The sequence below is a fragment of the Rhamphochromis sp. 'chilingali' genome (assembly GCF_963969265.1).
Source record: "Rhamphochromis sp. 'chilingali' genome assembly, chromosome: 18".
Lineage (NCBI taxonomy): Eukaryota > Metazoa > Chordata > Actinopteri > Cichliformes > Cichlidae > Rhamphochromis > Rhamphochromis sp. 'chilingali'.
The window spans coordinates 7468065-7480727 of NC_137945.1; the positions used below are offsets into that span (position 1 = coordinate 7468065).

Below are 12663 nucleotides of genomic sequence, written 5' to 3' on the forward strand. Positions count from 1 at the left end.
CTTTCCGTAACCTCGTGACAGTTTCCTTTGAGATATGTGAGAACTTAGTGTCATTTTTGAACTATTTGCCCGTGCTCCATGTTTCAGGCACACAGACCTGACTTTAAACACAACAGTCCCACCTACCTGCTGTTCAAGCTTAGTGGCAGCCAATCAGAAGAAAGTTGCATTTAAAAAAAAAAAAAAGAGGTTAAAATGGCTTAAACGGTAAAGATTATTTAACTCTATGAATGTTGCAGGTTTCAAACACAACATATTGATCTAAACATGAGCATTAAACTACATACAATAAAACATATACTAACTCTAAGGTGTAAGTTTGCTTTTTTCCCCTTTTTCTATTAATTACAGTGTTTCTCTGCAGTGCTGCTGTGATTTATCACTGACATTGGAACACTGGAATTTTTTTCCGCTTCTGTTTTGACATCTGTTCAATAGTCAGTAAAGTTACAAACTTCTACAAGGACGACTTAAAAATTGATCGGGAAGAGAGCGGCCGGGTCTGCCCGAAACAAACTCGTCGTTATTGTGTAGCTGCGCTCGTTTACTCGTCACATGAAAGGCTGAAAAGATTGCAATTTTCATAGCAAAATGTTTCCGCTAATGAGACCGTTCACTCCAATTTGAGGTGTTTCTGATTCAGACTATGAGAGGGTTATTTGCAACTGAAGCTTAACTCACTTCTGAGCTCCACCAAACAACACACTAGTGAGTTTGACAGCTAAAGCAAATTAGCCTTGGCAGCACACCTCTGATATCTTATTGGCAGGCTGCACTCTGTAATTGCTTGCTTAGATTTGGACTAGGACATTGCTCTGTGTGCGTTTGTGAGTGTGCATGTGTGGATTACATCCACGCACACACACACACTGCTGTGCATGTTCTAATCCATCACTTAAATGTCAAATATCTCTCCAGTCAGGGTCAAAGTTGATTAGAGGTCCAGAGGTTTGTCTCCTACTGAGCTTCACTTTAAGGACTTTCCAACTCAAGGTTGATCCCAATTATATTTTCCAATTTGGTGACCTCACGTTTAAAAACAAATAAATAAATAAATAAAAAATGCAGGGGTGGCAATTTTAAACAAATGTATTTTTTATTTCACTGAATTGTATTGTTGCTTTTCCTGGAGCAAAAACGAGCAAATTAATATATTTTCAGGGTAATTTATGTTCAATAGCTCATTAGTAGCCAAAGGCATGTTGACCTAAATAGAGCCGACTGACTTGAAAGCTGGAACTGAGCAATGGCTGCCCATAAGGACCAAAGGTTATACCAAAGTGGGTCAGGCTGTCGTGATAGAGACAAGAATAAGGTCAGAAAATGGAAAGGAGGGTCACGCGAAAAGGTAGGCCGAAGATGAGGAGACGGGAGTGACCCAGGACAAGCTGACCTAGAAGGAGAAGACAGTGCAAGATGCAGGGGTGGGAGCTGATGGTGTCTTGATGCGGCGGAGACCGGAGGCTAGCATCAGACAGCAGTAATGGAGAGCTGCGGCCCCCAGGCGATGAGCTTCCTGTCTCCTCTCACAGCGGAAGAGCTGGGTGTGTTGCAAGAATCTCACTGTTAGGGAAAAAGGATGAAACGGGGTCCGGCTTTTTCTTCATGTTCAGTGTTTGTTCAATGAGAGCACGTTTCACTGTACAGCTTTGAAAAGAAGGCATTTGAAACATTTATATGTGCATTTATATTTTATACGGTAGTTTTAGGTTAAAATTGAAAGTTAAAGGAAATTAGTGAATGAAATATTTGTGATTCAGGCTGCTGTGAAAAGCAGAGAAATGTATAAAGTACAGAGAAGCTTCTTTGCCGCTTTATTCTCGGACCTCTAATCACTGCAGATTATCTAATAAAGGGGGCCTGTTATGCTCATTTCCAGTTTCACAGTTTTATTGTTGGACTTGGACAGCTTTGCATGATTCACAAATGCAATTTACAATATTTTATTAAAAATAATCCTTCATCTTATGCTGGGCCTTGATTCAAGAACTCGATTCATCAACTCTCTGAAGCAAGCTGGTGCAGCTCCTGTCTGCCCGCCCGTTAGACTAGCTTAGTTTTGATTGGCTGCCCTTTATAAACAAAAGATTCGGGTTGCTGTGCTCACAGCCGGAGCTGTGCGCCAGAGATGACCATTTCATGGATCTCATCGAGGGCACACGGACCCAGGAGTAAACAAAGCTGACTGTTTAGAGCAGTCTGAATCCAGAACACCTTGTTCAACAAAAGCTTTGTTATCATCTTAAAAGCATTAATATCAGCAGTAAACTAGAAAGAAAACACAAAAAGAAAACAGAGAAGAAACTCTCAGAATAACCAGCCAAACACTGAATGTTATCCATGAGTCATGAGTCCATGAGCTCTAAAAGGTCTCCGAACTTTGTCGAATATTCTTTCAGGACTTGTGTTAAGGTTTGTAGCGTGACGTTTGACGTCACTTGCCTCATCCAGTGGCTAACAACACGTCTATGAGGGGTTTTCCCCTCCCAAAACAATGCTGTGAGCTCTTTGGCGTTTTAAAAAAAAAAGATTGAATTAACTGAAATAAGTCCTCATCTCTCTCATACTTAAATATTTCTACTTTTTTCTTCGACCAGTGCCGGTTTAAGTCAAAGGCACTGGTGTTGCTGAGCCGGCCAGTACCTTCGTTCTCTTCAGCCCTTCATCAGATTGCTGATTTAACCGCTCCTGTTGTTTTTGCCGCCTCTCTCATAAGTTTACTTTGTTTTTTCAGTCTAATTAAGGCCTCGTCTCTTTAGACATCATATTTTAGATTTCCAGTTAGAAACTACCAAACGAACTGCAAATCTTTAATCTGCTTGATTTTTAATGGAAAAAGTTGAAAAGGCCTTGCATGACCATAAAAGTGGTCGTCAGTGAAGTGTCCAGGTGCTTTTCAGCCTTAAGAAAAATGGGGAGTGTGTCTAAAATTGGCTGTAATTTCTGCAATACTTTCCTTGAGCTCCTTGCATTAAAGAGGCACTTCAATCACATCTTGATTGCCTGGGTTAAAATGGTGGTGTGCACCGAGGCAACTTCACCCAAATTGTGCCTTTACCCAAAAACTATGGACCTAAGGCTACGCTCACACTGGAAGCGAAAGCGCATCAAATCCGATTTTTTTTTTTTTTTGACCCTATGCGACCCATATCCGATCATGGTATGACAGTGCAAACGGCACAAATCCGATATTTTCAAATCCGACCTGGGTCACTTTCGTATGTGGTACTGAATCCAATATATATCCGATGTTTTAGAAAGCGACTGCTGTTTGAACGGTCATGTTGCATTAAATCCGTCTTTTACGTCACTGACACAAGACAGACGCCAATTATCAGCGCCCGAGAAGACATCGCGAACGCTTCCTGGCCATCCAGTATAGATGTCAGTGAAACTGTTGGGAAGACAACGTTGGAGAAATGTGAACATTTTATTTGTACTGTATAATCTGCAGATTCTGACAGAAATCTGCAGCTATCCTTTGAAGCACCGCTCCTCTCTTAAACAGTAATAAGGATCATTGTTAGGTTATTTACATTATTATGTAGGCTACCTAACTTTAAGTTTTTTGTTTTTTTTTTTTTTTTGTTTTTTTTTTAATATATTTAATACATATACAATTAGCAAATGTAATATTTACATTATTATGTAAATAACAAAATAACTTAAAGCAAAAATTGAAGTCTGAAGTCTTTATATTAAGGGCCATCAGTCAAACAATACTGTTTGCTCTGGGTCTAAACAGAGCGCGTTGTGTGTGACGTCTTCTTTTGCGCATGCGGGCCGCTTTGAGCGTTCACACTAGAGCGCGTTTGCTGTCGCATTTTATTTGTAGTGTGAACGAGCAGACAAAAAAATCGGATTTGATCAAAATATCGGAATTGAGCATTAAGACCTGCAGTGTGAACGTAGCCTATGTATATGTTGATGTAGGTTTTACAAAACCTCTCGGCTTTAGATACTTTGAGAAGTGTTTATGTTTAAGCATTCACTGTGTATGTATGTGATGGATGTAAGCCAACGCGTAATAGGAATTTGCAGTTTACTTTAGTTTGAAAATAGAAATTAGAAAATAACATTGAGCAGTGACCACTCTTTAAGCAAATAGAATTCCACTTGCATGATCTCCTATAAAGAATTTCCTGACCGTGAGATTGAATAAGATGAGCTCAAATAATGCAAGCTTTCAGCCTGTTACATTACATAGTTTATTAAATAGTTTGTAAATTAAGCTTTTATATAAATCTAATTCCAGCTTCATTTTCTGTTCAGTGCAGCTTTGCTAGAGGAGACCCTGAGATTTCTTTCTGTCAGAGAGTCATTTTAAATTAAAACTGCTCTTTTCATGCGGTGCAAATGGTTTCCCCCCCCTTTTTTTTTCCCGGTTGCCTAAAATCACTGTTTCCTTACGTTCGGAGTCCAAAGTGACCGCTCCAGTTTCCCCCAACTAAAGCAAAACTTTGTCAAAAGTAGTTGGCGATTACACATCTGAAGCTTACACAAGCATGCACATATGAAACAAGAACATTATTTCCCTAAAAAGAGAAAAATAGGCTTTAAAAATGGTGCACTTGCCCCTTTTTGGAGCGGGCAGCCTGTCGCCGCCTCTTCAGAGGGCCTGTTAAAGGTATTTTAGATCAAAGTCAAAGGCGAATAAAGACCTTGGCTCCACACTTTACTTCAATTTCCCCCACCTTACTGGAGCATTGTGCCTCTGCTGTTGAAGTGAATAAGGGATGGCTCTTTGTGCCGCTTCACACGGCGACGCATTCCTCTTTGACCTACTCTATCTCTTCTTTTTCCCCCCATCTCTTGCCTTTTTTTCGTTTCATCTCTCACTGTCACTCCCCTCTTTGCCTTCCCGCTCTGCCTCCTATTGGATGTGAAATTAGCTCACACTACACCTTTTCAATCGTCTCCTATCCACCACATTCTTTCTGGCATCCCCGGTTTTACTCAGCTCTCAAACGGTATACGTGATAGATTTTGAGCCTTTTACCACACATGTGCACATGTACAGTGCTGAGGTGCAGGATGAAAACTGACTGATCTCTGGTCTTTGTTCCCCTCCCCTTGTCCCCCTGCTTTTCCCAACCTCAGTTCTCCACGCTCTCATGAAGCAGAGCCTTTTCATTAAGACGCTCTGTGATTATTTTTAATGTGGAGTCTGCATTAGGCAGTGTCCCTTCACTCCTAATGAAGCTCTGTCCTGGGCCTCGAATACACAGTGATATCAAAAAGTTCTTGGTGTATCAACTGTTCTGTGATCTTTGAGTGTGCAACAATTCAAATCGGTTTCTTCTTTCTTGTATTAAACATCTAAATATTTAAGAGGAGTTTGAGTGACAAGTAAAATTAATATAAAGAGTTACGAGGAAAATCGATTAAACGTGAAGACGGCAACATTATGCTGGTGTTGTAGTTTGAAGTTAGCACTCCTACTTCTTATGCTTCTGCCATCATCAAGTCAAATAATAAAAGAAATAACAATACACATGACAGCTAAAACAAAAGAGCAGCAACAAAACTTTCACAGTGGACACAAAAGCAGTTTTTAGAACTGATTAAAAAAAATTGTCATCTGTCAAGACGGGTTTCTACGAGGCAGGTCCGGGCCCAGTCGCCGTTCATTCTTAGGTGGGCCATTAGGAGAGACCCACTTGGGTGGATTTAAGTTTGGATGAGTTTCTCTCCTTGTGCACCTGTAGAGTGCTTCCAGCATGGCTGCTAATATTAACTCTCTTCCTGAAAGTAGTTTGTTTACTACTTGAAATTCACCACAGGCCTCCGAGAGCCTTTTCTGTTAAACTGACCAAACTTTCATGTCAAGGATCATCAGCGATGCTGAGATCTGGGTTTCTGGCTACAACTCAATAACCAAACAGCAGCCTTCAGTTTTCAAGCTCAAAGGAAATGCATTAAGTCTGGAGTGCAACCAAGAGCATGCTCACCATTTTGTTTGACATTCACGGGGTTGTGCACCGTGAAGTCGTGACCGAATCGTTCCAAAATTCTACTTTAACATCCAGAAAACCACAAACCTGAACTGTTGGCACCAAGTGCACTGAAAGGGTTTTTTTTTTTTTTTTTTACATCCACAAACTGAAATTAAAATTGTTTGGGCGCACTGGATAAGATCCCAGACATATTGAGTCACAAGTGCATGTGGTGACAAAACAACTTCCAGGGTGTGATTGGAAATTAACAGCCATGCTGGAAGGCTACCTTGAAGGGGAGAAATTGAAATCACGTGTGGTCGTCACTTATTTTGTGGACATAACTTTATAATTACACCCAAAGCCAACTACACAGGTGTAAAGGCTTAGCGAAAACTTCAACACTGTACGATCGTTTTTAAAAGGATGACACTTGATAATACTTTTCTGATGCATTGAGTTTTAGAACTGTCGGTCCAGTTCAACAGTTCTAGTGTATATTTTTCATTGTAAATGGTAAACGGGCCGGTACTTTTACTCTACCTGAGCACTCAAAGCCGATTTCATCCATTCACACACGTTCGCGCAGCACTTTATTCCATGCCTTTGAGTGCTTTCTAACTATCTTGCGCACACACAAAGACACACAGACTCGGTATCTTGCCCAGGAACACTTTGATATATGTTCTGGAGGAGCCGAGGATTGAGCCACCGACCTTCCGATTGGCAGGCGGCCAGCTCTGCCTGCTGAACCACAGCCGCCCCGAGATAAACAATTGGTCAAAAGAACAAAGAAAAAACAAATGAAGACTTTAATCAAAAATCTAGACGGACACATTTCTGCTTAATATGCTTTAACTGCAGTTTCGCTCTGTTTTAACCTCAGATCTCTTTGGCGGCAGCTCATAAAAGGCAGAAGCGCTAAAAATTGGACAATAAACTTTGGCCTTTTTCTCTCTTTGATGTCAACCACCTCCTCATCTTCTCCCTCTGTATCTTCCTCTCTCATCTTCAGACTTCCCCTCCTGCGTGGAGCTCTTAGCTATAGATGGATATGCGCTCTGCTGCTGAATATACCTCCCTGCTTGCATGGCGCTAGCTCACGCCCACCCTACCCGACGCTTCCTGCCTGCCTGGCATGGCACCAGCCCACATCTGCAATGCTAATCTATAATTCTGTTTAATTAATGACCATTACAGCAGCAACAGCAGTTTCGTACCCCCCTCACACCCCTCTCGTCCTGCCCTGTCTAACACTGTGCGGGGAGTTACAGTATCCTCCCTGCTTTTCACTGGTAGTGGAGAAAGGCAGGGAGCTGATGTACAGTATCACAGTGCTGCCATGAGCTTTTTCCAGGAATTGTTGGAGGGTTAAAAGATGTTCTCTAAAGCTGCGCGTACAGTTGCTGCCTTTTGTAGGCTTAGGATTTTGACAGGCTCTCCTGCAGGTGCACCAGAATTTTTCTTTTCTTTCTTTTTTCTTCTTCGTACCTTTAAATTTGAATTGCAATCAAAGCTGAAGGATTTCTTCATAAGGGCCTGCTACTTCAGGCTGCTTCCGACTTGTCACACACCCTGTCAGTGCAGCTGTTCCCAGAGGCCACCCATGAAATGTACATCAGCCGACTTTGCCGTTTCTGTTAAAAGACTAAAAGCTCGGTAGATTTGTCGAGAGAGCGCGATGCCTTTCATGCCCCATTGATGTGTACATGAATGACCTCATGTGAAACGCTCCCTGTTCCCCCTTTTTTTAACCCTCCTCCCATCCCACATATCGTTTCATTCCCCACATTATCCTTCGGTAACCTTGTGTTTTCTCTCCATGCCTCGCCTCTGTTTACCCCACTCGCTGTTCCTTTATTTTTCTTATCCAGGGGCCACAACCAGAGGATGGAGTTCCTGGGAGACTCCATCATGCAGCTGGTAGCCACAGAATATCTCTTCATCCACTTTCCTGACCACCATGAAGGACATTTAACAGTAAGATCAAATCACTTAAAACACTCCCCTAAGGCTTTTTTTCCACCTGCAGCCATGTACTTCTCACATCTTCCTCTTTTACACCCGTGTTTGGTCTTTATTCCACCGTCTCCTGCCTTTTACATCATTTGAGGGGTGATATTTCTTTCCCCACCTTCTTCCCTTCTCATAAATCTGTGATCTTCCACTCACCCCCCCTCATGCTGTGCCTGTATGTTTACTGTACTCCTCGTGATGGGTATTGTCATGAGACAGAACTGTTCAGTGGTTTTCAGCAACACATCTTTGTTGGCACATTTTTGCAAAAGCTGTCAAGTGTCTGAAAAATAAAGTCGCGTGTGCGCGAACCTGCACGGCTTGTACCACAGGTACAAAGCAAATGATCACACTTTGAACACGCAAGTCCATTTTCCGACGGCGTCAAACAGCATTGCGGCGCCGTCTTTTTAGTCGAGCATCAGCACTTCTCTTCAGAGGACCCCACTGCTGGAGGCTGCAAGGATCGAGCTGGTCTAAAAACTGAATAAGAACCTCTGCAGTTATTTTTTTATTTTATTTTTTATGGATATTTCATGACGTAATTTTTGTAAAAGCATCCAGCGAGCTTTGGTTTAGAGACTGAAAGCTCCAGCAATGCCCAAGAGTCAAGATGGGGTACATCTGAAATGGATTTCAAATCGGGAGGAAGAAAAAGTGCCCATTCAACTAGTGCGTGTTTCTGTGGCTCCAATTGTGATTGCGTGTGTACTGTTAAGGAGGGCATATCACAGCAAGACACATTCAGTCATATTGCATTCCATTTGCTCTTTTCCACATCTTGTAGCTATATTTAAAGTGTTTTTGTTTTTCCTTTTAGGGACTTAAATGTACTTCAACCAATCTAACATGTTGTAAAGGCGCTCAGCTCCAAGTCACAATGCAATATTTAACAGACTAACGTGCAATCACCCTGAAACATTTATTCAGCGTAACCATGTCTGTCTTTGATGAATTATTTCATGTTTCCCTTCCATTTTGATGTTCCTGTGTACTTCTGCAGTGTGGATCTTACTCTGGTGTTTCCAGTGTTCTGACAGGCGGACTTTAAAATGCGATCCTCTGTTTGTTCGCCCGCAGCTCCTCCGTAGCTCCCTGGTAAACAACCGCACGCAGGCCAAAGTGGCCGAGGAGCTGGGAATGCAGGAGTTCGCCATCACCAACGACAAAACCAAACGTCCAGTCGCGCTGCGGACCAAGACTCTGGCCGACTTGTTGGAGTGTAGGTTCCCAGCTCTTTGATTCATCTCTGCAAATCTAAAATGACTAGAAAGACCGTCTTTATAGACTTTTATAGACCCGACTCCTTTTCTTGTATGTCTCTCCAGAATGTGCAGTTTAAGATGGCAGCATGGTGTAACATTATTGATTTCTTTGTTCGCTCTGTGGTGGATGTCAAACAAAGTCACTTCTCTGCTTAAGAGGCTGGAAAATGCTCCCTGTGTGCCGCTGTAGTTTTTATTTTGGGCTTTTTTTAATCTTCCTGCTGCAGCTGCTAGATTTTCTCATAATTAATGAGCTATTAATTGGCTTGTGGTTCTGCAGGCTTAATAAGACTTTTGTTTTTTACCAGTATGTGACTTGCAGTACAATAAATGTATGCAATATCACTGGATTCATCAGAACTGCAGTCTGGATGGGTCATGGGAGTTTGACCACCAGGTCTACATGACGAGGTTTATGACCGCACTCCCAAAATTACATTTTTATAGCCCATCAGGTTCTTGTATAACCAAAGTTAGAGCTCTTTCTGGCATAAAGTCAAGCATATTTACAGTGAGTGTCAGACTCCTCTAGGACTCCCCCTTATATCCTATCCTGTTTGTGATATTCATAGACAGGATCAGCCCTAGGTAGGAGGGGGCTGATCCTGTCCATCTATCTCGAGAACCTAAAAAAAAACAATCCTGTTTCGTTTTGTTTTTCATTATCTTCATCAGAGCTTGGCCTTCAACCTTTAAATGCACTGGAATCTTTTGCAGCCATGATAAGAGTCAGTATACCTGCAATCTGAGGGCATGACTCTCTGCTGAAAAATGGTGGAATAGGCTTAGCAAACAGGCTTGGCCAACTCCAGGCCTCGAGGGCCGGTGTCCTGCAGGTTTTAGATCTCACCCTGGGTCCACACACCTGAATCAAATGATTAGTTCATTACCAGACGTCTGGAGAACTTCAAGACATGTTGAGGAGGTAATTTAGCCATTTGAATCAGCTGTGATGGATCAAGGACACATCTAAAGCCTGTAGGACACCAGCCCTTGAGGCCTGGGATTGGACACCATTGCCATAGCAGGTCACAGTAGACGCACTTCTCTTTTCTGTTGAAAAGAGTCAGTTGAGGCGACTCAAGCTTCTGCTTAGGATGCTTCCTGTGCACTTCCCTTTGGAGCAGCGGTCCCCAACCCATGGACTGGTACCAGGCCCTGAGAGTTGAAGCTCGGGTGTGAAATTTCAGAATCAGAATCAGAATACTTTATTGATCCCTGGGGGAAATTATTTTTTATGGTTTTTATTGTTTTTATCATTAACTCGGTTTGCCTAGGTCTTTTCCCATGTGTTAGGAATAAATCTTCTTTTTTTGGGGTACCGGTTTTATTTTGTTGTATTTATTTGCGATACCTTGAAGTCCGGTCCGTGAGACTATTGTCAGACATAAACCGGTCCGTGGTGCAAAAAAGGTTGGGAACTGCTGCTTTGGAGGATTTCTGGGAGGACCCAAACCCGCTGGAAATATGATATATTTCATCTGGCTTGGGAAAGTCTGGAAACTGTTGCTGAATGTCTGGATTACCCCACTTGGCCTGCTGCTGGGGTATAGGTGGGATGCAAAGCAGCTTAAATAGCACCACCAATATAAAGTCTTTTCCAGACATGGAGTTTGTAATATCACTGTGCTCTTCAGTCTGTTAGAGAGATGGCTTTCTGTCTCTTAGATATGGCCCACTACTTCATTCATACATATCCATAACAAGCCATATTACTTGCAGTATTATAGATAATAGTTTTCTTACCATGGCAGCTATTTTTGTGTTCGCTGCAATGTTTATGGGGCCACAGCTAAGCATAAAACAATCGGTGAATTGTCTAGTTGGATTTTTCTGCTCCTGCTTTAATGGACATTTTGGTATTTCTGGTTATTATCAGTGGCAGTGGGCAGTTAATCCCCACGATGTGCAACTGGATTCTATGTGGAAATGACCAGGAAATGGATACTGACACCACACATGACAGCGTGTCTCATAACTAAAGATTAAAATGCTGAAAATACAGCCAATATATGTGCTTCAAAAGTGGTGGGTTTGTGCTTTTGTCTCTTTGCTGTTTACACAAAGAGAGTGAGTTTGTTTTTAATGATTAGCTAAACAGAAAAATAGAAATAACAAAGAAGTGAAAAATAATGTGCCCCAGGGCGCTGGCAGTGAGTAGGCAGCACCTGCCACTGTCATTCAAATCTATTTTAGTATGTATAAATTATAATGAGTACGAGTACAATATAATTAGTGTTGGACCACCTGTTTTTCATGATTTTGGTCATATTTGTGCATTTTAGTCTTGTTACTGTGGCTCTGGTGATAAGGACCTATGTTAATTTTACCTGCTCTTTAAGGTGTAAACAGGGGTGCTGCCACAGTGAGGAGAGTTCAGTCCATCAGGGTGGTACTTCTGTTGTTCTGTCAAACTCATCTGGTAGAGTTTGTGGGTGGGAAGCCTGTCAGGGATCAGCCCGTGTCACCGGTGCTTTTGAGACTCTTTTCTGACAAGCGAATTAGAAATCCATGGCCCTTTTCTAGGCCGCTCTCCATCACAACCAGGAAACAGCCAACAAGCAACTAGGCAAATAAATCAGCCCATAGTAACTTATTGGAAACATGCCATTACTGTATGGGAAATATATGCTGGAGGCCATTAAGAAGCTGTCTCTCTGTGGTGCTCGATACTTTCCTCCCACTGCATTACGCTGACAGATTTATTTTTTCACATGTAAAATGTAATTTTCTACATATACATACTAAACTCGTATGATATAGTAGCACAAGTGCATATCATTAAACAGTAAGAGGATTGTTATTCTACCTGCAGCAACTTAAATTTGGTGGTGTGGCGCTGTTTTGGGGGACGGGACCTCCACAGACATCCATGGAAAACAGGAGCAGAGCATTCATGACAGTAGATGTGGTTCTTCAAATAGAGAACCTGGGGTGGAGGGTGAGTTGGGCATTGTGCTCCACAGTCCGATCATCCTATTGTCCCTCTGGACGATCGCTGATGACCGATAGCACCACCTGTGTGGGAGGCAGAGGAGGTTAACATGTACCCATTATCCACCCACCGTAATGTACAATGTGTGACCCAAACACAGGAAAAACTCCAAAACACGCAGGGAAAAGAGTTTATTTCTCACTTCCAGCATGATGAGACACTTACATGTTGACATACTGTACGATAAATGATTTGGCTTTATTGTAAGTAATTAACATAAGTGGACGGATGTTTTCTGTGTTTTAAATAGTTCATTCCTGTCTTCTCCGCTTTGCGTCATGATCTCCGCACACACAGCAGAATTTTCCACCCACAATAGCGCCCAGTGGGGGGCGGAGATAAGAAGATGAAATAAACAAAGGCCTCTTCAAGTGCACTAACATTAAGCTCTCGTTTAAAAATCAAGCCAGCAGTCAGAAATATACATGTCTGTCATACAAGTTATAAATGA

At 42.1% G+C, this 12663-nt stretch overlaps 1 protein-coding gene across 3 annotated transcripts in view; it reads left to right on the plus strand.

The window, feature by feature from the left end:
• drosha (drosha ribonuclease III) overlaps positions 1-12663 on the plus strand; it is a 137710-nt gene that overhangs the window by 101505 nt on the left and 23542 nt on the right. For all 3 annotated transcript variants that reach the window (XM_080865862.1, XM_080865861.1, XM_080865863.1), the window contains 2 exons: positions 7811-7916; positions 9033-9174. In XM_080865862.1, the coding sequence (XP_080721988.1) occupies positions 7811-7916; positions 9033-9174 (248 nt within the window). The remainder of the gene's footprint in view (positions 1-7810; positions 7917-9032; positions 9175-12663) is intronic.